Source organism: Alligator mississippiensis, chromosome 3, assembly GCF_030867095.1.
Source record: "Alligator mississippiensis isolate rAllMis1 chromosome 3, rAllMis1, whole genome shotgun sequence".
Classification (NCBI taxonomy): domain Eukaryota; kingdom Metazoa; phylum Chordata; order Crocodylia; family Alligatoridae; genus Alligator; species Alligator mississippiensis.
The window spans coordinates 173,788,085-173,812,883 of record NC_081826.1 but is presented as its reverse complement, the minus strand read 5'-3'; the positions used below and the strand labels follow the sequence as shown (position 1 = coordinate 173,812,883).

Genomic DNA, 24,799 nt, shown 5'->3' with positions numbered 1-24,799 from the left:
AGTGACAGATGTTTGTTTTGCACCCCTGCACCAAGTCAGTGCCTGGGGCTGCTGCCTCAGTTGTTTTGGCCTAGTTAAACTACTGCTTAACAATGATTTAACAATCTATGGTGTTATCAATTTGAAACAATAGCTTGCATAAAATGTTGTTATTAAAATACTTAGCAGATTTTCCTCTCTTTGAATAGTGGAGATATTGCTTCCCATTCATACACAAGGTCAAGTTCATGGATCAGAAGTTATCTACACAGGGTTCTTAGCCACCTAACCCTGATTGAGATGAATATGCCACAGGGTCAGTCCCCGTAATGATCATTGGTATATAAATGTCTAAAGAGGCTGTCCAAACTGATGCTCATAATATTATTCTACTAAACTGTGTTTGGAACTATAGACTGATATACATTAGTCAGAATGATATTAGAACAAATTAATTTATAAATACCTAGAAAAAAATATGGTGATAAGAAACAACTCACATAGATTTATCAAGAACATGTCATGTCAAATGAATCCAATTTTAATTTTTTGGGTAGGAAGCAGAAATATATCCTGACTTTAAAATGGCTTCTGCCACAGTCCCACTTGGCCTTCTCATAAGCCAACTAGGGAAATATGTTCTAGATTAAATTACTATATGAGCAGTAAAAGATGGCCTGAAATCAAGAAGATGACATTCAGTAAAGAGCAGTGCAAAATGCTATCCTTAGGAAGAAAAGAACAAATGTGCAAATTCAAAATGAAGACTAACTAGTTAGGCAGGAGGCTGAAGAAAAGGATCTGGGGGCTAGAGTGCACCATGAAATTAATGAATGAACAATATGATGCTATTGCAAAAAAAAAAAAAGAAAAAGAAAGACATTTCACTTGTATTACCTGAAGTGTCATGTGTAAAACATGGGAGCTAATTCCTCTTTTAATAAAGATGTAGCCTGATTGAAGAGGGTCTGACCTAAGGGGAAAGGCTGAAAGAATTAAGTTTATTTCGTGGTGTAGGAAAAGAAGACTGTGGGGGACATAAGTCTTCCAATATGTAAAAGGCTGTTATGAGGAGAAGGATGATCAATTGTTCTCCACATCCACTAAAGGTAGGGAAAGAAGAAAACAGCTTAAATCGCAGCCAGAATAGTTATATATTAGAAAAAATCTTTCCAGCTATAAGGATAGTTTTTAACTAAAGCAGGCTAGCCAGACAAGTTGTGGAATCCTCTGCTTTGGAGAATTTTAAGAACAGGTTAGACAGACACCAGTCAGGTATGGTCTAGTCATTCTTGATCCTGCCTCAGAGCAAGGGATGAACTTAGATGAGCCCTTGAGGTCTCTTTCTGCCCTTCATTTCCATAATTCAATAAAGTCTTCACAAGCTGAGTGAATAAATTCTAAGTACATTTTTCCCTAGAAGATTTGTCTTCTATAAATGAAAGAAAATCAAGGGAAAAAAAAAAGATTTCCTGTTATAACAAACTGAATACAAACAAACAAGCAAACAAACTAGAATATAAATAATTTCTGTGGTGTTTTAAACAAGTCACCAAGTTTTAAAGATTTTTTCCTTCTTTTTCAATGAGCCCTTTGAAGCAATGCCAGTGGTGATAACTACTCAGTCATATACAGATAGCCGTGGCAACTGCACATGTAGCATTCCTACATAGATCAATTTTAAATGGTGATTCACTTTCCAGTCACTTAAGCCTAGTGATTGGTGATGTTGGATCTTGCTGGGTTTTCCCCCCTCCCAAGTATCTAACTTGAGACATATTAAAGGAATCTGGGTTTAAGAAAATTGCTGAAGACCAACCTTCTGAAGGTATGTAAATTTGGATGCTTCAGAAATAGGGAACTCAACATAACATGTAAAAATGTATGCCTTAAAATATTGGATCAATCACACACCTGTAATAAGAAATACCTGAGCGTACTCTCTGACTGTTGAGAGTGAGAGAAGTTTTAATGTAAGATACTATTATCAGACATGATCATCGGTACCGGGAATCTATCATTTCTAGAACTGAGTGGGGACAGGTGGCTCCAAATCAGACCTGTTATTAACCTTCTACTTAAGCACAATCCCAAAATGTGTGTGTTTTAGGGTTTAGATTCAATTAAAACGAACTGGAAATAGGTCAAAATAGCAGAAACTCATTTTCTGCAATACTTTCACCTTAGTACTAAAACCCTCACTAAAAACCTCACCAAAACCTCCCTCCCACTAAAAGCCTTTCCATAGTCACAGTTAGGTCACTTTCTATATATTTATCTCTTAAATTTTGTAATCAAAATATGTGATGTTGAAACCACTTCCATGAAAGTTCCACGTATTTAACAAAAAAAATAGATAACCTCCCTGTGTAGATACGTTCTACCTCTTCTTCCAGATGTGACAACTTGAGATAGATGATTTGTTAAAGGTGACATAAAGAAATATATATTAACATCCAGATTCTGTATTCTGATTTTAAAACCATCCTTCTTTCCAAAAATAATCCTAATCTTGATAAAAGTTAACAAATCCTTCCATTTAGGATTGGGATGTTATAGGATTACTGGACATCCTAATTCAGGGCATTCAAGGATCTTATCATAAGATCTTCCCAAAGAGAGAGAATAAAAATGAAATATTTTCAATAGACAAAAACAAGAATGGATGCCAGGACATGTTTTGTTGTTCTTGTTTTAAGGAGCAAATTGTTACAAGCAAATACAGTTTTAAAACATGTTTGATAAGGATTGTTTAACTTGTCCTTTATTCCACTCCCCATTATTTTAATCTGCTTTCTTTCAGGTTCAGATTACCTCCAGGTGTAACAGTGTCTGTCTCTTACGTACAGTCAGAGCAGAGCAGATCCAAGCGGGGTGGGGTGTGCTATTACATCCACGCCCCTTTGATTCTTGCTCCACCAAAACTTTAAAATCAACTGCCTGGGAGTGGCAATGGCATTTCTATTCAGGCAGTGCTATTCTGTTCTATGGAGTTAGTTGGTTTCATGGCTCATTATTACATTCCTGATTCCTGCTAAACTCTTTGTAATCCACAGGTGTCATCAACCCTCTATCCTTTTTATAGTCTTGATGCTCCAATATCTAAACTATCCTTTCTTCTACAATTTCACAGTTTGTTAGCTATTCCTGATAATGTTTCTCTTCTATTTCACAGCCCTGCAGACTGTTTTTAGCTCTAGCTAAAAACCTTCACTCAGGTGTGGTAATGTTAACTAAAGTGTAGGAATGATGGACAGTGAAGTATTGGAGGCACTGTCAAGATACTCAAGAAGGCTAGATTTTGTTTTATGAATCTGAATAGGATACATACATTTAACCATAACGATTGTATCTTGACTATTTTTTGGCTATTTTGTTGTGTTTTTAAACTTTATATATAAATCCAGCAAATTAATGCACATTCCAATAGTTACATTTGTTTTTGCATTGATCTTAAACTGAATGACAGTGCTAGCCCCTTAGCATATTAGTAAAGTTTCTGGTTTCTCTTTAACAGGAGAAAAATATGTGTGGTGTTATATCACCATCTGCACCCCCCTTTCCAAGATATTAAATCCATCCATGTGTACAATATCTCACACAAGGGGTGTGCAGGATGAGGCCGCCATCAACGCTGCAAAGCTGCTTTACAATCCAAGGAATACATCTTGATTTACTCTTCAGTTAACTGTTTAGGACTTGATTGGTGGAGACCACACCTTAATATTTGCAGCTTAATCCCTCACTCTCAGAGTGCCTGCAGATGTGCAGGGATGCTGCTCCAATGCACTGTAATTGCAGCATGTGGGAGTAGACTCGATTAACCTCCACATGCTAATTAGTGTGCTCCAGCAGGCTCTGCAGCTAGTGTATTCAGCATCCCTGTTCATCCAGCGAACTGTAGTTATAGTACCCCTGCCACCCTTTTGAAGTACAGGACTCTGAATACATGAGCTGCTGTGGGCACTTTAATTAGAGTGGCTCTTGGAGCCACTCTAATTAAAAAACCTCCCTCACCACTGAGGGCATGTAAAGAGGCCTCCACTGAGCATCCTGCATGTAGAACCATAGTATAATAATCAGATAGCAAATGCTATATTCCTCTTCCCACTTTTTGTAACTTAGGTATGTGATGCCCATGTACTGCCCTAAAGTGAATTGTTAGTTCTTCCAATTACCTCCTTTCATGCATTCACTTTTGTGTATTCCTTTAACAGGTTCAAAGAAGTTACTACATTCTGTTGGATTTTTCTGTTCCTGATAGGGTGTCTCAGATCTGAAAAGTTGACAGTGTAAATACTATGCAAATGAACATTACTATATGAGTACTATTTATAATTCAAACATTACAACGTTCTATTCTGTTTCTGTTGTGTAATGGGACTAAGTGCTGTCCATCTATTCTGTAATGTTTCCATTTGGAATAACTGTGTTTCCCATATTTGGTATAGCAGATCACGAACACAGTGATGAACTATGTATGCTTCGCGCATGCGCAGATTCAATGAGAACATTAGTAAATTGTACATCATTAGTAGATCAGTATTTAAATGAATATTTGAGGAAGATGGAAGAGAAGGTGGCTCAATAATATGTAGTTGTAACTCTGAATTTCTAGAGTGTAGGTGCAAAACCTAGCAAGGTCACAAGTGAAAGAACTCCTTATTATTGACTTCAGCAGATACTTGTTTATGTCACATTCCAGTTTACTACAATCTGGGACAATTACTTTTGGCTCCAGTTGGAGCTCCTTCATCCAGCCTATGAAAGCTACAGAAGCCTAATGGCAACATAAGAAGTCAGCTATTCCTTCTGTGGAAGAGAGGACTAACTGGTGCTGTTTTTAAATAGGAGGGATGGGGAAAGGGAGTGGGAAGGGATAGAGCTTTTGTTTCATTGTTTCATAGTTTCATAGTTGGTAGGGTTGGAAGGGACCTGAGCAGATCATCAGGTCCGACCCCCTGCCATGGCAGGAAAAAGTACTGGGGGTCAAACAACCCCAGCAAGGTGTTCGTCTAACCTCTTAAAGACCCCCAGGGTAGGAGCCAGCATCACTTCACTTGGAAGTTGGTTCCAGGTCCTAGCTGCCCTGACTGAAGTAGCACCTCCTGATGTCTAGTCTGAATCTACCCTCTGCCAGCTTGTGAACGTTATTTCTAGTCACTCCTGGTAGTGCTTAAGGGAACAGGGACTCCCCCAATGCCTGCTGGTCCCCTCTGACTAGCTTGTAACAGGCCACTAGATCCCCCCTCAGCCTTCTCTTGTGGAGGCTGAAAAGGTTCAGGTCCCTTAGCCCTCCTCGTAGGGCCTGCCCTGCTGCCCCCTGATCACACGGGTGGCCCTCCTCTGGACCCTCTCCATGCTGTCCACATCCCTCCTGAAGTGCGGCACCCAGAACTGGACGCAGTACTCCAACTGTGGCCTGACCAGTGCCGCATAGAGGGGGAGGATCACCTCCTTGGACCTGTTTGAGATGCATCTGTGGATGCATGACAAGGTGTGATTGGCCTTCCTGACTGCATCCCCACACTGTCAGCCCATGTTCATTTTGGCCTCAATAATGATTCCAAGATCCTTTTCTACCTCTGTACTGACAAGAAGGGAGTTCCCCAGGCTGTAGGTATGCTACTGGTTCTTCCCCCCCAGGTGCAGCACCCTGCACTTGTCAGTGTTGAAACCCATCCTGTTCTCATCTGTCCACCCCTGTAACTTGTCTAGGTCCAATTGCAGCCTATTCCTCCCTTCTAGCATGCCCACATCCCCCCACATCTTAGTGTCATCAGCAAATTTGAATAGGGTGCTTTTTACCTAAGAAGCAGTAAAAAGGGGTGATAGAGTGAAGAGAAGAGGATTCAGTTTTAAACCTTACAGCTGAGAGACAGGGCCATCTGTGCATGCAGAACAGAATCCCTGTCCTACAAAGAGATATGTATGAACAGGAGCATCCAACAGATCAAGTGGAAAGCTAACAGACTTGCTACAATTGGGTATGGAATAAATGAATGAATGGATTTATTGGTTGCGGGGGAGGGGGGAGAGGAGAGGAGAGAAGGATGGAATGGGAGGGAGTGCTGATGTAAATAGGACTGGACTTAGGACTGACTTTTCTGGGGGTATCAGGTTGCAGGGCAGGAATCTTTCACTCTATCTAGTCAGTTTTATCTTCAGTCTAAACAGAAGTTTAGCACAGAGCGAAGGGCAAGAAGGTGAAAGAAACTTGAAGCCCTGTTCCTTACTCTTCTTTCAAATCATGAAGGACAACATGAGCTAACTTCATGCTGCAAACTTTGGACAGACTTGCCCTTTTCACCTCTACTCTGTCCTTAGAACTAGCCTGGACATTATGGAGCTACCTGGTGGCCCATATTCCTTGATAACATTTGTAAGCAGCAAAGTTCATGGGAGGAACAAGAGTGAAGGGTGGTCTTTATGTACTGGCTGCTTCTCCTACTTCAGGGTTCCAGTTATTGTTGAATCAATACTGCTGCCTTGATTTAGACTGTTTCTGGGTGGCTCAGCCACTCTTTGCATCATATGTGACACCTGAGATTGGCCTTCACTAGCCAGGGAGTGGGGGCGCTGAGAGAAGCACTGGCCAGTGCCCCCCCCCCCCTCAGATTGGCGCCAGCCAGGGAGTGGGGGCACCAAGAGAAGTACCATCTGGTGTTCCCCCTGAGATTGGCACTGGCTGAGGAATGGGGGCACTGAGAGAAACGCTGGCACTTTTTTTTTGCCACCAGCACTTTTGGGGTCGGCAATCTGCCACTGGTGCCCCCCAGACTCAGGAGGCACCAGTCGCCCATGCTTTGGATGCTACTCCTTACACTCCTTCCTCTCAATTTCATCTTTTCCATCTTACTCCCACTCTTGGCTGTTCCTGCCCTGGCTCACTTTTCCAATCTGTATTAGAAAAACAGGTTAGGGGGATTGCTTATAGGTAGAGCTGCTTGCTCCCACACCTGCCAGTCTTAGGCAGATCTGGTCAAAATGTTTTCTGTAAAACTCACCTTTGAAAACTAACATTTTTGCTGAAAATTTCATTTTAATTTTTTTTTTTAATTTCTGCTTTTTTTCCAACCTCCCAAAAATCTATAAAAAAGTAGAAAAAGTAAAGCTCTTTCCCTCCTTTCCTTTAGAGTTTTTTTTTTTAATTCCATTTTCTGACCAGTTCTACTTAGGTAAAGCCCTTGAGTAGCACAGTAAGGCCCCTGACCTATAGACACTTAAGCATGTATTTTCTTAGTCACTGCAACTCATCCCTCTGAGGTCAATTTGTCTACTTAAAAATGTATGAAGTTAACCACATACACAAATCTTTACTGGAATGAGGTCCTGGCCTGCAGTGAGCAGAGTCTGAACAGTTATGCCAATAATCACAGCACCCACCTCAAGCTATGCATAGCTTTAGGCAATGCTATCTGTTTTTCAATTACATCAATATTTCACAGCCTCCTAATTCATAAACATGTATGTGTGATTTTAGACAAAAATAATTTTCTCCACTGTACAGTAAGATTTTTTTTTAAGAGACTAGAAATGTGGACCATGAACAAAGCCCATTTGTCACTTTTACTGTGTTAAGAGAAATCAAATGTTATTGTGGTTCTGAAGTGTCAGCTTTTGTAAACATAAGTCAGATGCCTTAACATAAATGGTGTTAAAGACTGTTCCAATTGTTTGAGTAGCAACAGACATTTTCATGAATTATTTTGACACTATGTCTCATGAAACATCTTTCTTCTCACTATGTCTCCTTTAGATTTCTGATGTAGGAAAAATCCTTTCTGCTGTGTGCTTGTTGTTTAACCCTTACATTGTTGGCACTTCCTGGTATAAACAATTTATTTCATGTACAATCTTACTGATTTTTGCCACCATCATCCAGACTGTTGGTTTTCACTGCTTTGACAATGTAACTATCCTGTTTTCAAAAACAGCTTCCCGTAACAGGTTGTTTAACTTCATTTTCATGTTTATACCCTCGGTTATAAATACCATGGCACCACCTGTGTCATATTTCTTCTTAAGATATTGCAATTAACTTGCTTTTCCTAGTGGAACTGTAAGCATGATTTCTAAATCTTACAGATTTTTGTTCTCAATTAAATTAAACAACTTTTCCAAGTCTGATCAATCAAGCAAAAAGGGAGCAATAGAGACTTTAGATGAGGTTCATAGTTCAGAGTTAAAAAGAAAAGGGACTGAAAACTAATAGCGTCAAAGCTGTACGTAAATTAAAGATGTTCTCCATCCTTAATAAGATGCTGCTTATGTGGACAAATGAGACTTCATTAATAACTATTATTACTAAATATTCTTTTCTTTCTATAGGCTCTTGCACAACTCTCTTCTAATGCTTATTCTGAATGTATTTTGGAATATTTCTCATGCTAATATGACTTAAGACTGTTCATTCTGAATGACATTACAGTAAATAAAGCTGAGGAATTAATTATATAAGTATTTATAAAGCTTGTATAATTATAGCATCTAAGCAGGCTAGATGCTAGAACTATTAGAGTGGTAAGAATGACAGTGAAGTTTCATTTTTGATTATAAGAATGCAGTACATTTAGTCATGATTTTGTCTGAGTGAGATAGAAGGAGGTGCACAGTTGCACCAAATGCTGTTGTGCAGACTAGTGTAGGTTGAATACTCCAGAATGTAGATATAGTTAGTGCCATTAGATAAGTTGCTGAGATGCTAAGTAAGACAGCCTACTCACTAAAAGAACTATAAATAAAAAAAAAAATCAATCAGTGCTCTCATTCTAAAGGCCTACTTAGAGAAGCATCCATCTTGCCTCCTTTTTTGTGGGCACCTTCTTTTTGTACCGGCTTTTCAGAATCGGTCTTATTTTTACTGTTACAAATTAGACTCTACAGTATTGGAAAGTTATTAAAATTAGGCCCTTAATAATTAATGCTAAGATAAAAACATTACTACTGTTATTGCAGTGGATCTGGAGAGAACACTAAGTATCAGCTAGATTGGAATTGGGGGAAGGCAGGACAGTGAGGACCCTTGGACTGTAAACATGTATGGTGGGCTGAGGTAAGGGCTCATCTCTCCTGCCAAGAAAAAGCCTCTGTTTTGGTGGTCTCCCTTTGGAGATGAGTGGTACTAGCAGGCTTCCAAAGAGCTCAGAGATGCTATCTTGCTTCAATGACAGGATGCTCTATGGACAAGGATATCCCTGTGTGTGCTCTTTGCTGGCTTTGTTCTTGTAGGTCATCCTGCTCTGTATAGTTCACAACAGCCAAACAGAAAGCAAGATGCTGCTACTGGAAGTTTTGTAATGAGGCTGATGTGTCACAGCATACAGATTTTACTAAACTCTAATGCTCCGTGGAAAGTAAAGAACGTTCTCTTCCTCCACCCTAGCTTGTTTGTCATGTCAAAGTTTGTCATGTTTCTTTTGGTCTGGCAAACCTGGACTGTTTCAGTGTAATAGAGGGTTTTAAATGGTCCCATGATGAGAAAATTGCTTCTTTAGTAGAGGAGAGTGATCAGAGTAGGGTGAGTTGTCTACTGCTCAGGTGGCAAGACAAGACCTTGAAAGTACAAGGGCCTTTTTCTGGTACTGTTTTAGCTGGTGATGTTCCCAGTTACTGCAAGTTTACTGCAAGTGACACAGGTCATTCTACAACCTGTGCTTGGATCCATGGCTCTCTTGCTTGGTGAAGACCAGTGGAAAGTGCTCGATGCCTTGCTGGTGAAAATGGTACGCAACTCTCTTTGAAAGGCAGGCTGCATATTGCTTTGAAGGAGGCATTAGTATTGTCATTCTCAGGGTCAATCGCTAACTCATTGAGCAATCAGACTATTATCAGCCTGTACCACATCTTCCTGTCTTGCATAAGATTGTAGAGAAGATTGTTACATGACTACCCTTGCATAGTCAGAGATGCCTGTGGGTTTTAGCCCTGTTTTTGATAAAGACTACATTGATTTATGACCTAATCCTGGAAAGGGATGACAAGCAGGTGATATGTTCATATTATCAGATTTATCAATTGCCTTTGAAATTATTATTGAAAAATGTTGATTCACTTATGCACCACAGTCTGAATGAAAAGATCTGTTTCTTCACTGGCTTGTTCTCTCAATGGGAAGCAATTCAGTGAGAAATTTCTGTGGATAATTATGGACAACTACCCCTTTCCAAAAGATTCTGAAATGTGGGGTGCAGCAGGATGTTATTCTTCCATTTCTTTCTGTTACAAAGTTGATTTGGCTCTCAGACATGGGCACAATATTTCCAGTATGCTAACATCACTCAGTGCTATGCACCTATCTCATTTAACTCCAACAATTCAGTTTAGTAGCTATGATGTTATCAACTTGAGATGGGGTTAGAGATACTAGGGAGCTTGCCCTATTTTGGACAAGATAAAGGCAGTGATGGTGGCCTGATGGAAACAGCTGTAATATTAGCAACTTTGAAGGACTGCACAAAATGTTCAAGTTAGAGGTTGATTTTAAAACTTTGGGTGCTGCTTGACCACATTACAGCAGTGAAACCCAGTCAGTTTTTTTACCCTCCACTGGTGATGGGAATTGTGACCTTTCTTCTGGGATTCATACCTTCCCACTGTTATCCATGTCTCTGTGGCCTTAAGAATAAATTACTGCAGTACATTCTATGTGGGTTATGCCTCAAAACAGTTTAGAGACTAACACTAGTAAAAATTTTGGAATCTGCACTGTCTGCCCCTTTCTCTTGGTGGAGTTACAGCTCTTGCTTGTGAACTATAAGATCCTAAATCGCCTAGAGCTAGTCTGCCTGCAAGACTGATTCTCTTCTTGTGCTCTGCTGACACAGCTACAGTGAGAAGGTACACTTGAGCTACAGTTCCCTCCTCATAAAAGAAGCAAGGTTTCTTTCTCTCTGAGAGCCTGAGCTCTAGAACTCGGTTACCATTTTCTCCGCAGTGCTCTGGGATTTGGTGGCCCTCTGGGGATCAAAGGTCCCTGTGTGACAGACGTTTTGCTTCATACAATGGGGAAAGATGAAAAAGAGGATCTGGAAGTGGCTGGTTGGGTTCCTGTTGAAATGACTACATTAAAGTTCTTTGTATTTCATTGTACTGATGAGCCAGGTTATCCACTGCCTTGGTTAAGTATTTAAATCTAATAAATACTGAAAATCTATATGAACTTGTACAGTTTCTATTTTTCCTGATTTTATATGGCAGTACACAGTCCCATACCATCATGTACTTCCATATAAAAGACTAAGGTTTGAGACTTGCTGCAGCTTCTTGAGGTGGAAGATGGCTGATGAGTCTGTCACCTTGGAGAAAAAAACTACTGACAGGACTGCTTTTACAGGTAATGTATTGGTTATGGAATAATACTGCCATGGTGATGGCTTTAAGGAAAGGAAGGGAGAGCAAATGGTAGCACCCATGTAAAATTACACCAGACAGTTTGGGAGCCTGCTTTTGAGGAAGGACTGCTGGGAGAGTACACTTTCTTTGCATTATGGATCGAAGTAATTTTTCAAAGAAAGAGCAAATATTTTCAAGTCAAAAACTACCCTCCGTAAGGTGGCCAAATGTCACCTGAAGAAGTACCTATATATTTTAGTGCTGATATGTGAAGTGAAAACTCCCAGATTTGTCCTGCTGTATTGCAGGTGTTTAGAAAATAACTAATACTATGATTCCAAAATGCCATAGACTCCATGATGTCTTTATTCCTCTCCTCTATCAATAGAATTTCATTTCACAGAGAAAGTCTCCACTGATTTCTTTTACTACTGGATTTAAAATACATTATGGAAACAAATAGGTTTAGCCCAGGTGATTCAAATCTCTTACAGCTCGGTTTGACACTTGAAGAATGAAACCTGTCCTCTAGAATTTAAGTCTTTTTCCTATTTATTTTCTTCTTTTAATCACTTTCCATACACCTACTCTAACCTCCTTCCCTTCTTTTCTTCCATCAAAAATCTGTATATTGCAATTCAGTTCTAGTGCTCAGGTCAGGCAAGCAGATTTTTTGCAGAACACCTGTCAATTTACTTTACGTTTTGTCCACTAGAATGGCTTTAACCCTTTTTCACAGACAGCAAATGTACCACCCTGCAACATACACTAGTGTTCACAGGCCTATAGCATAAGATTTCAAGCTGACTCAAAGGACCTTGGCTTCCCAGTTGGCAACACCACTAGACTACTGGCTACATTTTAATGTCTGAAAGAGCCCCCTCCCCCTTAACACCTCCTGTTAGCTCAATAAAGTGATGTTTAAATAACTGAACTGGCTTCAATGAACTGTACTTGCCATTTTCCTGCTTCTTAGTGAGATAAAATGGAGATAATTATGAAGTGGATGAGCAGGTTTAATGAAAGCCAGTTTCTTTTGGTATATTCCTGAAGCAGCAATCATCATCTGTTTGGCTTTTGAAGAGCAACAATTATAATCACTTAAAACCCCAAGGGGAACAAAAATAGAATTTAGATTAGCATATAAAATATACAGCTGGATTGGGCAAGCCTATAAAAATCTGGGAAAATCATTCTAATTTGAATGCTATTCAAAATCACAAGCAAAATGAGTTCAAGAGGATTTTACATGCTTCTTCCTCTTTTTTTAAAGAAGTACATAACAACATTTGGAGGATTTTCCTAAAACAGAGAACATGGAAACAAGAAACTGATGCCAGGAAAGACATGCAGTAGAAATAGGTTAAGGGTAGATTTTTAAAGTAATAAATACACTTAGGTTTTGCAATGCTATTTTTAACAGGTATTACTCTCCCAAAGCTCTGAGATAAATGCTCTGCAAAGTGGCATGTTATACTCCAGAGCTGAAAAAATAAAATATTGCTGGAACATGTAGTTGCATGGTTCAGTTTTATCAGGCAACTGAGCAATGATGTTTGTAAAAGGAAACTCAGGGTAGCAGATAAAACAGGCTGTAAACAATGCTAGTCTCGATGTGCAAATATAAAACATAGCAAAGCTATTTTAGTTGGTCATATCTGTGGTCAATACATAAATTCAACAAGGAGAAAGAAAAACTCAGGCTGGAAATTTGTATACTTATGAATACAGCATTTAATTCTGAAAGCAGTATGATACTCTGGTTTCTTGAAATAGTGTTTTTATTTGTTAAAAAAGTTTTCATCCCCATGCACTTAAAATACAAAACAGATATTGTAATAGAGTCACTTTTGAGGGCTTTTTACTTTTCTTTCACTAGTAACGGCCCTGAAGCCCCTTGTACTACATACATGAGTAAAGTTAAGCATAGGTTTACAAGGCTACAGAACAGAGCCCTCAGAAGTAAACTTCTTTTGAAAAAGCATTCAGAAAAGTTGTAGTGTACATGAAATCTGTGGAGTATCTGTATATTATATGCAAAAAAAGTATAAGCCCATACTGCTAATATGTCACATGTATCAATAGTAAGAGATCTGGTACATAGAAATATTAGATTGATTCAGTCAGACATGATCTAATACAGACTAGTATAAAATTCATAGTGAGCCTTTGATTGTGCTAGTGTGCGCTTGGTTACTATTTTGATGTGAAAATGAAACAGGCCCTGACAATGCAACCATTGCTTATGTGTACAGACCTGTAAGGCAGTAGTAAAAGTTTATTGTTATGAGTAAAGGTTGCAGGATTGCGCCATTACTTATTAAGTTTTGTACAAAATGACTGCCCAAAGATATTCTGTGCTGGTACAGAACCTGCCTGTTGATCAGAAGGCATTGCTGATCATTGTAGCTTAGTTCTATTCTGAACACCTCCGGGCACATGTTTGTTTGCCTTTTTAAATGCAGCTTTTCCATTAAGTCACCAGTGTCTTCAATCTCAAGCAGGGTTACTGATTCCCATTGCTTCAGAGTAGATGCATGTATTGTTTTCATGACTTCCCTCATTGTGGCTGTCTTATCATTGCTGCAGGTGTCTTTGTTTCTAAACTTTCTGAATGCTGTATTAAGGCTGAGAACCTAAATTAACAACACTAGTGTCTTTCCAGATACATATGCTAAGGAAAAAAAGCACTTACCCATTCTCTCCTTTGTTTTAAGGTAACATCAAAAAGGACCCAGCGGGTCTTTTTTGCTGGGCTTCGTGAGCCATCTGTTTCATATTCTGTATGCTTTGAACAACACGGTGCACTGTGGAATACATGGCCCCATTGGTGCATGTTCATTTTGATGTAAAATCTAACAGCTATTCATTTATAAACTGAAATTTTCAGTGCAGGGGGAGCATTGCCTAGGATAAGGGGACAGTCAAGCTTGGTCATCCAAGCACTATTTGGAGACATTCATCCAAACAGGCATTTTACAATATCTACATGCAGTAGAGAATGCTTATTTCATGAACATTTTATTATAGTTGCAAAATACATTAATCAAGCAGTCAGAGTGTGCATAGCTTATAAACCAAATAGATGACTTGCTGACAAATGTTAGCTAAAAACAAACACCCCATGGTTCTCATAACAAATGACTAACACTCTCCAAGTCCAGTCACTCTTTTAAAAACTTGAATGCCTGACATTTATTTATAAACTAGTGTTTTTATACACCTAAACTTGTTGGTTAGTTGGGCTATGGATATGAAAAAGGGTGGCAGAATAAGCCCCTCAGAAAATAATTTGCATTGTTGCAGATTGTAACTATCATATTGCTGTTTGTGGGAACACTCTCTTGCCTAGAGAACGCCCTGTCTCTAGCACCTAGACATTCACCTGTTGACAGAACAAACTCATCCTACCTTCTTCTCCTTAGTAGCTACAGTGGAGTGGTCCACTAAGTTGCACTGACCTAAGCTATAGAGGACTTTATAGACTGGTCACATCTAGTTAGCTTCAGTACAGCCTGAAATCTACAAATATTTATGTTTCAAAATGAAATTCTTTATATATACTAATGGTCACTGTTGTTAAAGCTTAAGAATATGGTAGCTGTGAAATATCAAAATTGAGCAATTTGAGATCCTATCACAAGAAGGGTTGGTATTTTTTAAAGAATGTAGAGGCTCTGTATTGTGATGACCACAATAGCTTGGATGGAATTTTACTATTCCTGGGACAGAAAGGCAGTAAAAATTCTGGACTGAGTTTAGTAAAGAATTCATGATTAAATTCAGCAAAATGGGGAAAGATACTTTTCAACAAATGTATGAGAAGAAGGTAAAGGGATCAAGAGCTCAATGCTTCTAATGAGTTCAGCAACACTTTATGCATCTAAGTATAACAACTTATCTAGCATGCATGCTTTCCATGATAAAACTAATCATACCTAATCTGATAAAATTTACAATTCCTAATCATAATGGTCACTTGGGCTTTGCATACACTATTTGTTTTAAAATCAAAATTCCCAACTGATGCAGCTGAATTCATAGTAGCAATGGTGGAAGATTGCACTGCAGATCCACACTGCAGATGAGTCATGTCTTTGCCACTAAGTCATCTCACTACATTATTGATAAAAAAAATCTCTTTATAGACGCAACCTGTAAGAGGCCAACTTCCAGGAAACCACTTTAATATAACAATGGTAACCAACAATGGGCATGTCTACACATTCAAATAACACACTTTAGAGAATGTGCATTAAATCTGGTACCTAGGTGTGCCTGTACACAAGCCTGGAAGCTGCTCATATGTGCTGTAATTACAGCACATCAGAGTGAGCATGGTAATTACCATGTTCCAGCCAGCCTCCGTGTCATGTGTATCAGCATCCCTGTGTTTCAAAATGGTGTTAGGGGTGCTTTAATTAAAGTGTGTTTGACAAGCTTTACCTAAAGCACCCTCACCACCATTTTGAAGTACAGGGATGCTGACACACAAGATGCTCTGGGCGCTTTAATTACAGCTGCTCTTGGAGCCACTCTAAAGCACCACCCCCACCCCCGAAGCATGTTTAAAAATGCCTTACATTGTTAAGTACTGGAAAACTACACGTTAGCCTATTTTAATGCTGTTGGAGCAGGGAATGCTCCAGCCAGGGGTTGAGGCCCCACAAGGCAATCCCACCAGTGGTCAGGGGCTGGGCGTAGGCGCGGCCAGGATGCACGAAGGTGGGTACTTACCTACAGGGCCAATGGCAGCGCAGACAGGAGAACTACAGGCGCCATATCTGCCCCGATTTGTTAGTCTGGACTGGCAGCAGGTTGGCAGATGCAGTGGGCTGGACATCATAGCAGCATGCCCCATGCTGGCAGAGGGGGAGAGCCCCAGGAATCCAGAGGATGAAGCCTGGCTGCAGCCAAGCCCTGGCAGGGGTGACATGAGTAGAGCAGAAGCCTGCTCACCAGACTGGAGGCTTGAAGGAGTCTCTAGCTATAGGCTTAATGTGGAGAAGCCCCAGAAAGCATCGCCTCACTTAGACAAGCATCAGAGCAATGACTGTGAGTTGTCCCAGGGTGTGTGGAAGCAGCAGCACCCCAGTGATTGGCCAAAGGGAGGGAGTGTGAGTTACTTTTAAGTTTAGCATTTTGACTTGGTTAAAAGCAGACTGGACTGGCCCACCAGTCATGAGTGCTGAGGACTAAAAGAATGTATTGGGACTGAACCATTAAGCCTCAGGCTTGGATTGGGCTAGGAACCACCCAGAGAACTAGTGTTAAGTGGACATGACTTACCAGGTGGACCTGGGGGCAGCGAAGGAGCTGGACAGTAGCAGGAAGTGCAAGGGAAGAGGACCCCTGGCACCTGTTACTCAGCTCTTATACAAACTACCTAGTTATAGGGCCCCATAAATAAAGTGGGCAAGGGGCAGTGACAGAGCCACAACTGGCAAGAAATGTCTCCACATGGGGTGGCCCAGGTTGTTGATTTAGGCCAGATCCAGAGAAACCTTTTAGCCTACTGGCTTTGTAAGCCATGATCAACTGCAGCAAGCTGAGCTGACTGCTGGCTGCATTACTTTTTCCACAAGATGGACTGTGGCCTGGCTACCCTGGTTGGTGTGTGGATGGGGTATAAAGGTGAGGAGGAGCCCCAAACACCAGCAACTCAAGCCACTCGTGAGATCAATCATGAATGATCAAGTATCTTCCCTCTTTCTTAAAAGATCAAGACATGAAGGGCAAGTTGGAGGGTGTACTCTGAGTGGGAATTAGAGCCAAACTATCTGGCCCCAAGAGCTGGCACTCAAGAGGCTGAAGTGCCGAGTCTCAGTGACAGAATTGAATTGGGCACTGCCTCTCACAAATGCACATTAACTAAAGAGCAAGGTTTTCTGTGACACTTTAATGCACATTAAAATAGGCCAATGCATGTTAAAGTGCACATGTAGATGCCCCCAGTAACTGTTGTCCTCCTAAATGAACTTGAATATGAATTCTCCCTACCAGGTACATGTTCAGGTATGACCAAGGATGTATAGGATTGTGAAACTTGAAACACCAGTCTTCTAGGATAAGAACTATTCAAAAAAGAAAGATTCATTTTTTTTTATTGTCCTGAAATATTTAACTTTATATGACTTCTTATTAATTGGAACAGCCACTGTATTTGGGACTACTGCCATCTGTGTAAGTGGCACACCACACTGAATGTCATGCTTGTATAATGCATAAAGGAACTTAAGTCAAAGGGCTATGCAGAATTAGAAACTTCTGTCTCTCTGTAATGACTAAATAAGATGAATATGAACTAAATCCATGACCAGGATTTAAGAAATTAAGGGTAGTTTTCATCAAGGACCTATGAAGTTATACATGTAATTTACTTCTAAGTACTTCTGTAGTTCCATTGACTAAATGTGTGCATAAGTTTCTACAGGATGAAGGCCTAGAGCTTTCTTTACATGTGATGTTAATATTCAAATGAGGAATAGAAAAGTGTTTTTCTTTATCTAAACAATCATGTGAATAGGAAGTAGCACAGGTGATTTTTCTTTACTCACAAATAAGGTTCCAGTAAAATATGCATGTGATTAATTTAAAGTTTGCTGAAATAAGCCTTGCTGAAGTACCTTGCTGAATTAGGCTTGATTCATCTTAAAATCTTTGTCATAACTTCAGAACGTTAAAGGCATCAGCATTTGTAACAGAATACCTTGTAATGACTGTTATTTTGTTTTCACTTCGTTCTTAGTAAAGATGTACTAAAGATTGACATTTCAAAATGATTCATAAACTTTCAAAGTTTTTCAGTCATAGGGTGAGGAAGTAATTAGTAAAGATCCAGTGCAGCTAACTAATTATTGCACTCTTTTGATATGAAATTAATATTTGATTATAGATTGGTTACTGAAAAATGTAACTTTGAAAGGTGCAATAAATCAGTGGCTAACAAAATTGTAGAAATGCATTCTTAGATTTGCAAACATCCATACAGTATCCTTCCCCCTGAAACAGCTTAGTGTATAATTATTTTAGAATAATAACCCTTCAAGATTAAATGAATGAAAAATTGTATTATTAAGGTGTTAAAACAAAAGGTGCAGTTCAGCTAATCTCATAAGTCACTTAAATACTGAATTGTCTACTTGTTACCTTTTTTTTACTGAGTAAACATTCCATATCCTTTGTTCATTTGTATCATATGTATTACTAGTAATTTGAATGCACTTTCACCCTTTCTGTTGTTATTAATCTTATCGTTCCAAAATCCTGATAATAAATTAAAATACAGAAAAAGTATCTAAACAAAGAAGGGAAAGAACCACCAGGTATTATTTTAAAACATATGAGAGGACAGGCACAAGGAAGCTCCTCAGGAAACCTGTTCTCTCATTTTAAATACTCAATAATTTTCCAAATGGTGACTATATTTAATTTTTCTCTTGCTATTGCACCATACTTTGAATTCTGTATATTATGACATTCATATATATATTCATATATACAGACTTGCCTATTTTAAAGTGTAGATGAAGTCTATAGAATACAAAACCATATAGCTTACTAAATGCATTAAAGGAACTTCATTCGATACCCTACTGTCTAGTTGTATGATGAGGGTGGATTGCCTATCCCATCCCCTGTAATTTCACACAAAAGTTCCTGCGTGTATTATGTTAACACTTCCCACTCTAATTTTCAGCAGTACTTCTGAATGAAAGTTCATTGACATGTTCTTTAGAAAGTTAATGTATAATAAATGCATGGATGAGAATACAGAATTTATTCTAAAAACTATTTAGCATAGTTTAGTTTAACCACTACTTAGAAAGAATTCTGTCAAGAGTTGATTATCTGTTCTCATAATTAACTTTGCTGGTTGTCATTCAGAAAACTTCTTTTTGTAGTTTAGTTTAAATATTTTCTATCAAATTTAAGATTTTATGGAAGATTTTTTGTGCCCTCTCCTTACTTTCCACCCCAAGAACAGTGACATATATTGCTGCATCAATGGACAACCTACCTTTCCCCTGTCCTCAGAAAACATTTCCCCTGCAACTATAAACCCAAGAGCAACATTCACCCTGACACAACAAATTGCTCAGTCTCTTTAAAAGCTGTTGCACCAGCCTGCTAGTAGAGGGCACTCAAACCAGTTCATACAATACCCAGAGACAGGATCACTATCTCTGTGATTGGGCTTGGGCTTCTGTCAAAGCATGTGTGTGTAGAAGAATATCTGTTAGTAACTGGATACAGGTCAATGTAGAGCAACACAACTGTCTTCCACCATGTCAGCCTGTCGACAGAATTGACCATGAAATGGAGAATATTAGAGAGCTAGTTTATTAGAGGGATGATTGTGATCACCTAGGCCATACTACGCTAGAAATATCTGTGATGTTTGCAACTTGCTATCCTTACAATTAATAATGAGACAACAGAGCAAGTGTTCACAGGTAAACCCATTAACTAATTAAATGCCATTATTTAATGACACTGGACAATGGAAAGCTGTATAGTTGCTACAGTCCTTTTTTCTCAATGGAAGTTCTTTATTTCCTAGGATCTAGGAGGTTCAGTGTCCTTTGCTATCCTCCTTGGATAACTGCTTCTCCCTGTATATAGTGTCCAACTAACAATGGACATAAAATGAGGCCAATTAAGCCTGGTAAACAAAAGCATGTATCCCAACATTGTACCAGGGTAATTCAGAAAATACCTCCTACTTTTCATCTCCTAAGCAAGCCACTGACATGGAAGGTGCTTTTTCTTGGTGATTTCTTGCCTGAGGGGGCACAGTCAACTCAGAGGTTTATGCAAAGCCCCTGAAGAAACTGAAACACCACATGCAATGAAAATGAGTCCATTCCGATAGACATGTCTAAGGTGTTGCTTTTGCATCACAATACTTGCCTAAACACCAATTTGCACACCACAGAGGCAATCTCATCATTTGGATGGACTGTTCTGCTCCATCCTCTCCGTACATCCTGGAGGATGAAGTATGGGCTATGAGGACAACATTTCTGAGATGACAGTAAGTGACAAAGGCTGTGCATCAGTAGCTGTGTATCAAGGCCTATAATGTCAGGATTCATGCCCTTGTTACCACTGGAAAAAGGCCACTAACACAGAAGGAGACTATGCTGAAAATTAGCTATATGATGTACAATTTTTCTGTATACAATTAATATCTTCAATAATATTCGCTGAGCAAAAATAGGAGGCATTACTTATAGACCGACTTATTATACTAGATCTGCTATGGATCTGAACCAGGGCTCATGGAAGTTAAGATCTCTTCAGAAGCTTGGGATCAGACCTTAATGTCTACCAGATAATTAATCAGCTGCTTCGTTTTTCAAGAATATTAAACAGAGCAATCTGGTCCTATTTCACCAAAAATGAACTTCCTTAGAGCACTCTCAGGAAGCAAGAATTTGAGATCAATCAAACATGTTAATTGTTATGCATCTGTCTAGTTGTGTGAGAAAATAATATTAGTCTACTTATTACTGCCTTAGAAGTGCCAATATTTCCTTTATTAAACACTTCATTGAAGCTGAAGTCATGCTGGACAGAAATCCTTGCCTGCAATTTGTAATATTCCCTTGCAAATTTCAGTGACTGATTTTGTTCCATGTTTGTGTGACATAAACTAGATGTACAGTTTGCTCACTTTTAGCAGAGGCTGAAGTCTGAAGGTATAACAGAAACAGTTTCTGTATTTACGACAGCTTTAAAGTAACCGTGAAGTTAATTAGCATTGAATTACAGCTACTTCCTATGAAAATAACATTCCCCAGAAAGAGGCAGGTGCAGGTTAGTTATGATTGTACACCACATGAAATGAAAAGGAACTCATGTAACTGCCATAATAACAGAGGAATTAATTTTAAGTGTCCAGCAACAGGCTTCAGCGTACAGTGGGTGGGTGGAAATAACTTGGCAGTTTGCTTTCAAGTGTTCCTGCTTGGCACAGCTTAAGCAAGTGCCAATATCCACACTCCCCTCCTCTTTGCATATTTTAATATCTGATTTGTTTTTCCTCAACTACTGGGTTGTTCCTGAAGTTACACAGCTACCTTGTGAAATAATTTAAACATTCAAGGTTTTCTTAACTATACCACTCCTTTTCTGTCTATATCTTTGCTACCCCCAGCTACCAGCTAGCTGTAGTGTCCGCTTCTGAAAAAGGGAGTGCATCATGGTTTTCCCCAGGGCAATATGAGATTATTTAAAGGATCCATCCCAAGACTACACAGGGTCATCTGATCCCAGCAGTCTTTCCTGCCCAAGTGCAGGGGAGCTGGACCTGATGATCTGTAAGGTCCCTTCCAGCCCCTAACAACTATGAAACTATGAAACATTGGGATTGCTTTAAAAATAGACGATTCGTGCCATTTACAATTGGAGGAAGAAAGCCCCCGCCCCAACATCTCTGTGTTGGTCTCATGGGCAGGACCTTGAAATGCCTTTTGGGCACAACAAAGTCTTCCCAACATGAAATGGTAAGAGATGGGGAGCCAAAGAGGCTTTGATTGCTGTCCCATGCCATTCTACAGGCACTTTCTGTGCCCTTCTCTCCACCCCTTTTCAGCTTCATTTGGGAGTTGTGCATCATATGGTTAAACAAAAGTGCCCGGGGGATGACATTGAGGAGCTGCTGTCAGTTGCTGGAAGGAATCAGAAGCAAACGTGTCACAAGAAGGGAGTGGAGAAGGGCTTGAATGGGTGGCAATCCATTGTTCTGTTTGCACTCTAGTGCCTTGATCACTCAGACACACACCCACATCCACACTCACATATACACGCACAGGCTCCAGTCACCAGGTTGTGTCCAGTCAATCATCGATTCGGGGTTCATTGGAATTCAAGCAGAGGTTTGAGCCTCGTTTCTCCCTCCCACCCCCTCGCTCGGGAGACAAGGGAAAGTTTCCCACTGGCTCGGCTACTTCCAAGCCAGACGGTCCCACCCCTCCGCCTTGCAATCCGCGCCAAACGAGAGGCTGGGGGGGGGGGCGAGGATCTGTGCCCGATCACCCCCCTGCCCCGAGGAAATTTCAAGGAAAAACCAAAAAAGCGCACTTACCCTCGCAACCTCAGCATGCTTTGTCACGGGCTCAAAGCGAAACAAAGCAAAAGAGCCACTTATGCAAACGGCTTGTGCTGGATGCCCCGGGAAGGGGTGGGCGGGGGGAGATCACGCACTTGCGAGGAGATCTGGGAACCGCAACACAAAAGGAGAAATCCGGACTCAGCCCTGGCCCCCGCCCAGCCACTCCCGCGAAAAGCAAGGAGGGGAAAGTGCAGGGTGGGAGGGTTGCGGGGGGGAGGCAGCCAGGCGTCTGTGATTACAGGAAATGCCTGGCTTTTAAAAATCATCATCATACGGTGGCTGTACTTGCCCCCCGAGCAAGAAAGGGCTTCAGGAGCAGAACACCCTGGCCCAGTTCCCCAGCCCTGCCACGGGTCCTTTTCGGAGTGAAATACTTGCAGAGGGAATGCGTGCGCAGTCACACACACATACACACACCCACACACACTCTCTCTCTCCCCCCCCCACCCCCCGTCCTTCTTTTGCTTTCTCTCTCACTGGTTTCTGGAGGCTGTCACTAAGTCCTGCATGCGTACAAAGACACACACAAACTGGTTGCAGGAGGCTGTTGCTAAGTCCTGGTAAACACACACACACACAGAGGTGCACATGCACAGACACACACACACACACACACACACACACACACAGTTGAACTGGTTTCTGGAGGCTGCTGCTAAGTCCAGGAAGAGCACACACCAACTGCTGAAACTTCCTTAGCCTGACGAAGGGTTTTTGAACCCGAAAGCTCGCTTAATAACTATTCTCCAACCATTTGGGTTGGTCTAATAAAAGATATCAAATTCACCCAAGGAACCTTGGCTGCTAAGTCCTGATATACACACACACAAAAATACACACACACAAACACAGGCGCACGCACACACAGACACACGCACACAGCTGAACTGGTTTCTGTGGCTGCCTCTAAGACCTGGTGCTCTCTGCATATGCACCTGGCTCCTTTTCCCAGCACCCAGGCAAAATTCCTTGAAAGACAGCCTGATCCTTAGAAATGTGGCCAGTGCCTTTTCACCCCTGCTTCTGTGCATCAAGGGATTTTTTAAATGAAAAGCAATTAAAAAGGACGCAGAGATGCCTTGGGTTTGGAAGCTGCACTTGCATCTCTCTCCAGGGCAGGTGTCTAAGTCAAGAAGCAGCACCCTATGGTTCTCTTTGCAGCAAAGAGAGAGAGCAATAAACTCCCCAGCCCCTTCTGAAAAGCTGACTGTGGGTTAAACTGGTTCTTTCCCCCCTTAACTAATGTGGTGTGAGTGCCATCCTACCTGGATCCAAGGGTCCCACCCTCACATTGGCACAAGGCTCCTGTATGGCTGGGGGCAGCTGAACTCTGACTGAGCCAGACCCTGCAGTGCTCTGCAGTAATGCGGTGGGGGTGAGGATCTCAAGGGCTATTGCTTTCCCTTGTGCAAAATGCCCCTCCAGCAGTCTGGCCCATGGAAGGAGCAGGACACAAACATGTCACATTGGCAAAGTGTCCTGGCTGCCTCCAGCATTGCCTGCCCTTCCTCTCCTCTCCCCGTGGTCTGCCCACCTCAGTCCTTTCATTAGCCCTGAGCTGGTGGCATTGACTGGAAGACTCTTGACTGTCTGCCCTGTCCCAGGGGACCAGGGTAAGTGTGAGGCTCTGCTGATGGATGCCTCCCTACCTACAATGGAGAAGGAATCCCAGCTTCCCACACACTCTCTTCCTCCTCACCTACCCTCTCCTCTCTGCCCTTCCTATCTCTGGGATGCAGCCCTTGGCTATCCCCACAGTCACAAGGGGCTGGAGAGAGGCCCCTTTGCTCTCATCTTTCTTGCAATTCAATGACAGTGACACAGGAAAGATCTAGGTTTTCCTTTATTCTGTGGGCCCTTGGGTGAGCCATTTAGTCCCTGTACCTCTTTACCCCCAACACTATGCATAATGGTGCATAAGGGTGGTGAGAGGATACCTTAAGTAATGTTTTAGGTATGTTCATATTACAACCACTGTGAGTTAAAGAAAAGCCTATCTGTTTCATCTTAATGAGCTGCCCCAGATCAGAACAAAAAGGAAACTTGTCAACAGTCTTGCTTCCTAAACTTTCCTAAACCACCAACCATGGCAGCTGTGCAACTGGAATTAGGCAGCACCCTGTGCAAAACAAAATGTCTGAAGTTACCTATTTTTTGTTTCAGTGGTGTATAGGAAATTTCCCCAAAAGCTGTTCTAGCAAGACTGCAAGAACTAATAGCCAAGTTGAATTGCCCCTATATAGAATTCCCCTGTGCAAAATTAAGTTTATTTTCTACCTAAGAGGATTTTTACAATCTTGGATTTGTCCTCAGACTGAAGAAGGGCACGTGTGCCCAAAAGCTTGCAAAGAAAGATATTTTTTGGCA

General features: G+C 40.8%; 1 protein-coding gene across 8 annotated transcripts in view; it reads right to left on the bottom strand.

Moving 5' to 3' along the window:
- The window catches only part of ELAVL2 (ELAV like RNA binding protein 2), a 165,424-nt gene extending 142,680 nt beyond the window's left edge, over positions 1-22,744 (bottom strand). For 4 of the 8 annotated variants that reach the window (XM_019490812.2, XM_019490819.2, XM_019490820.2 and 1 more), the window contains exon 1: positions 22,406-22,730. In XM_019490812.2, coding sequence (XP_019346357.1) covers positions 22,406-22,422 — 17 coding nt within the window. In that variant the 5' untranslated portion in view covers positions 22,423-22,730. Of the gene's footprint in view, positions 1-22,405 lie in introns of all 8 variants that reach the window. The other 4 variants (XM_059724655.1, XM_019490813.2, XM_059724647.1 and 1 more) reach the window with 4 other exon arrangements.
- Between the last annotated feature and the right edge of the window lie 2,055 nt (positions 22,745-24,799).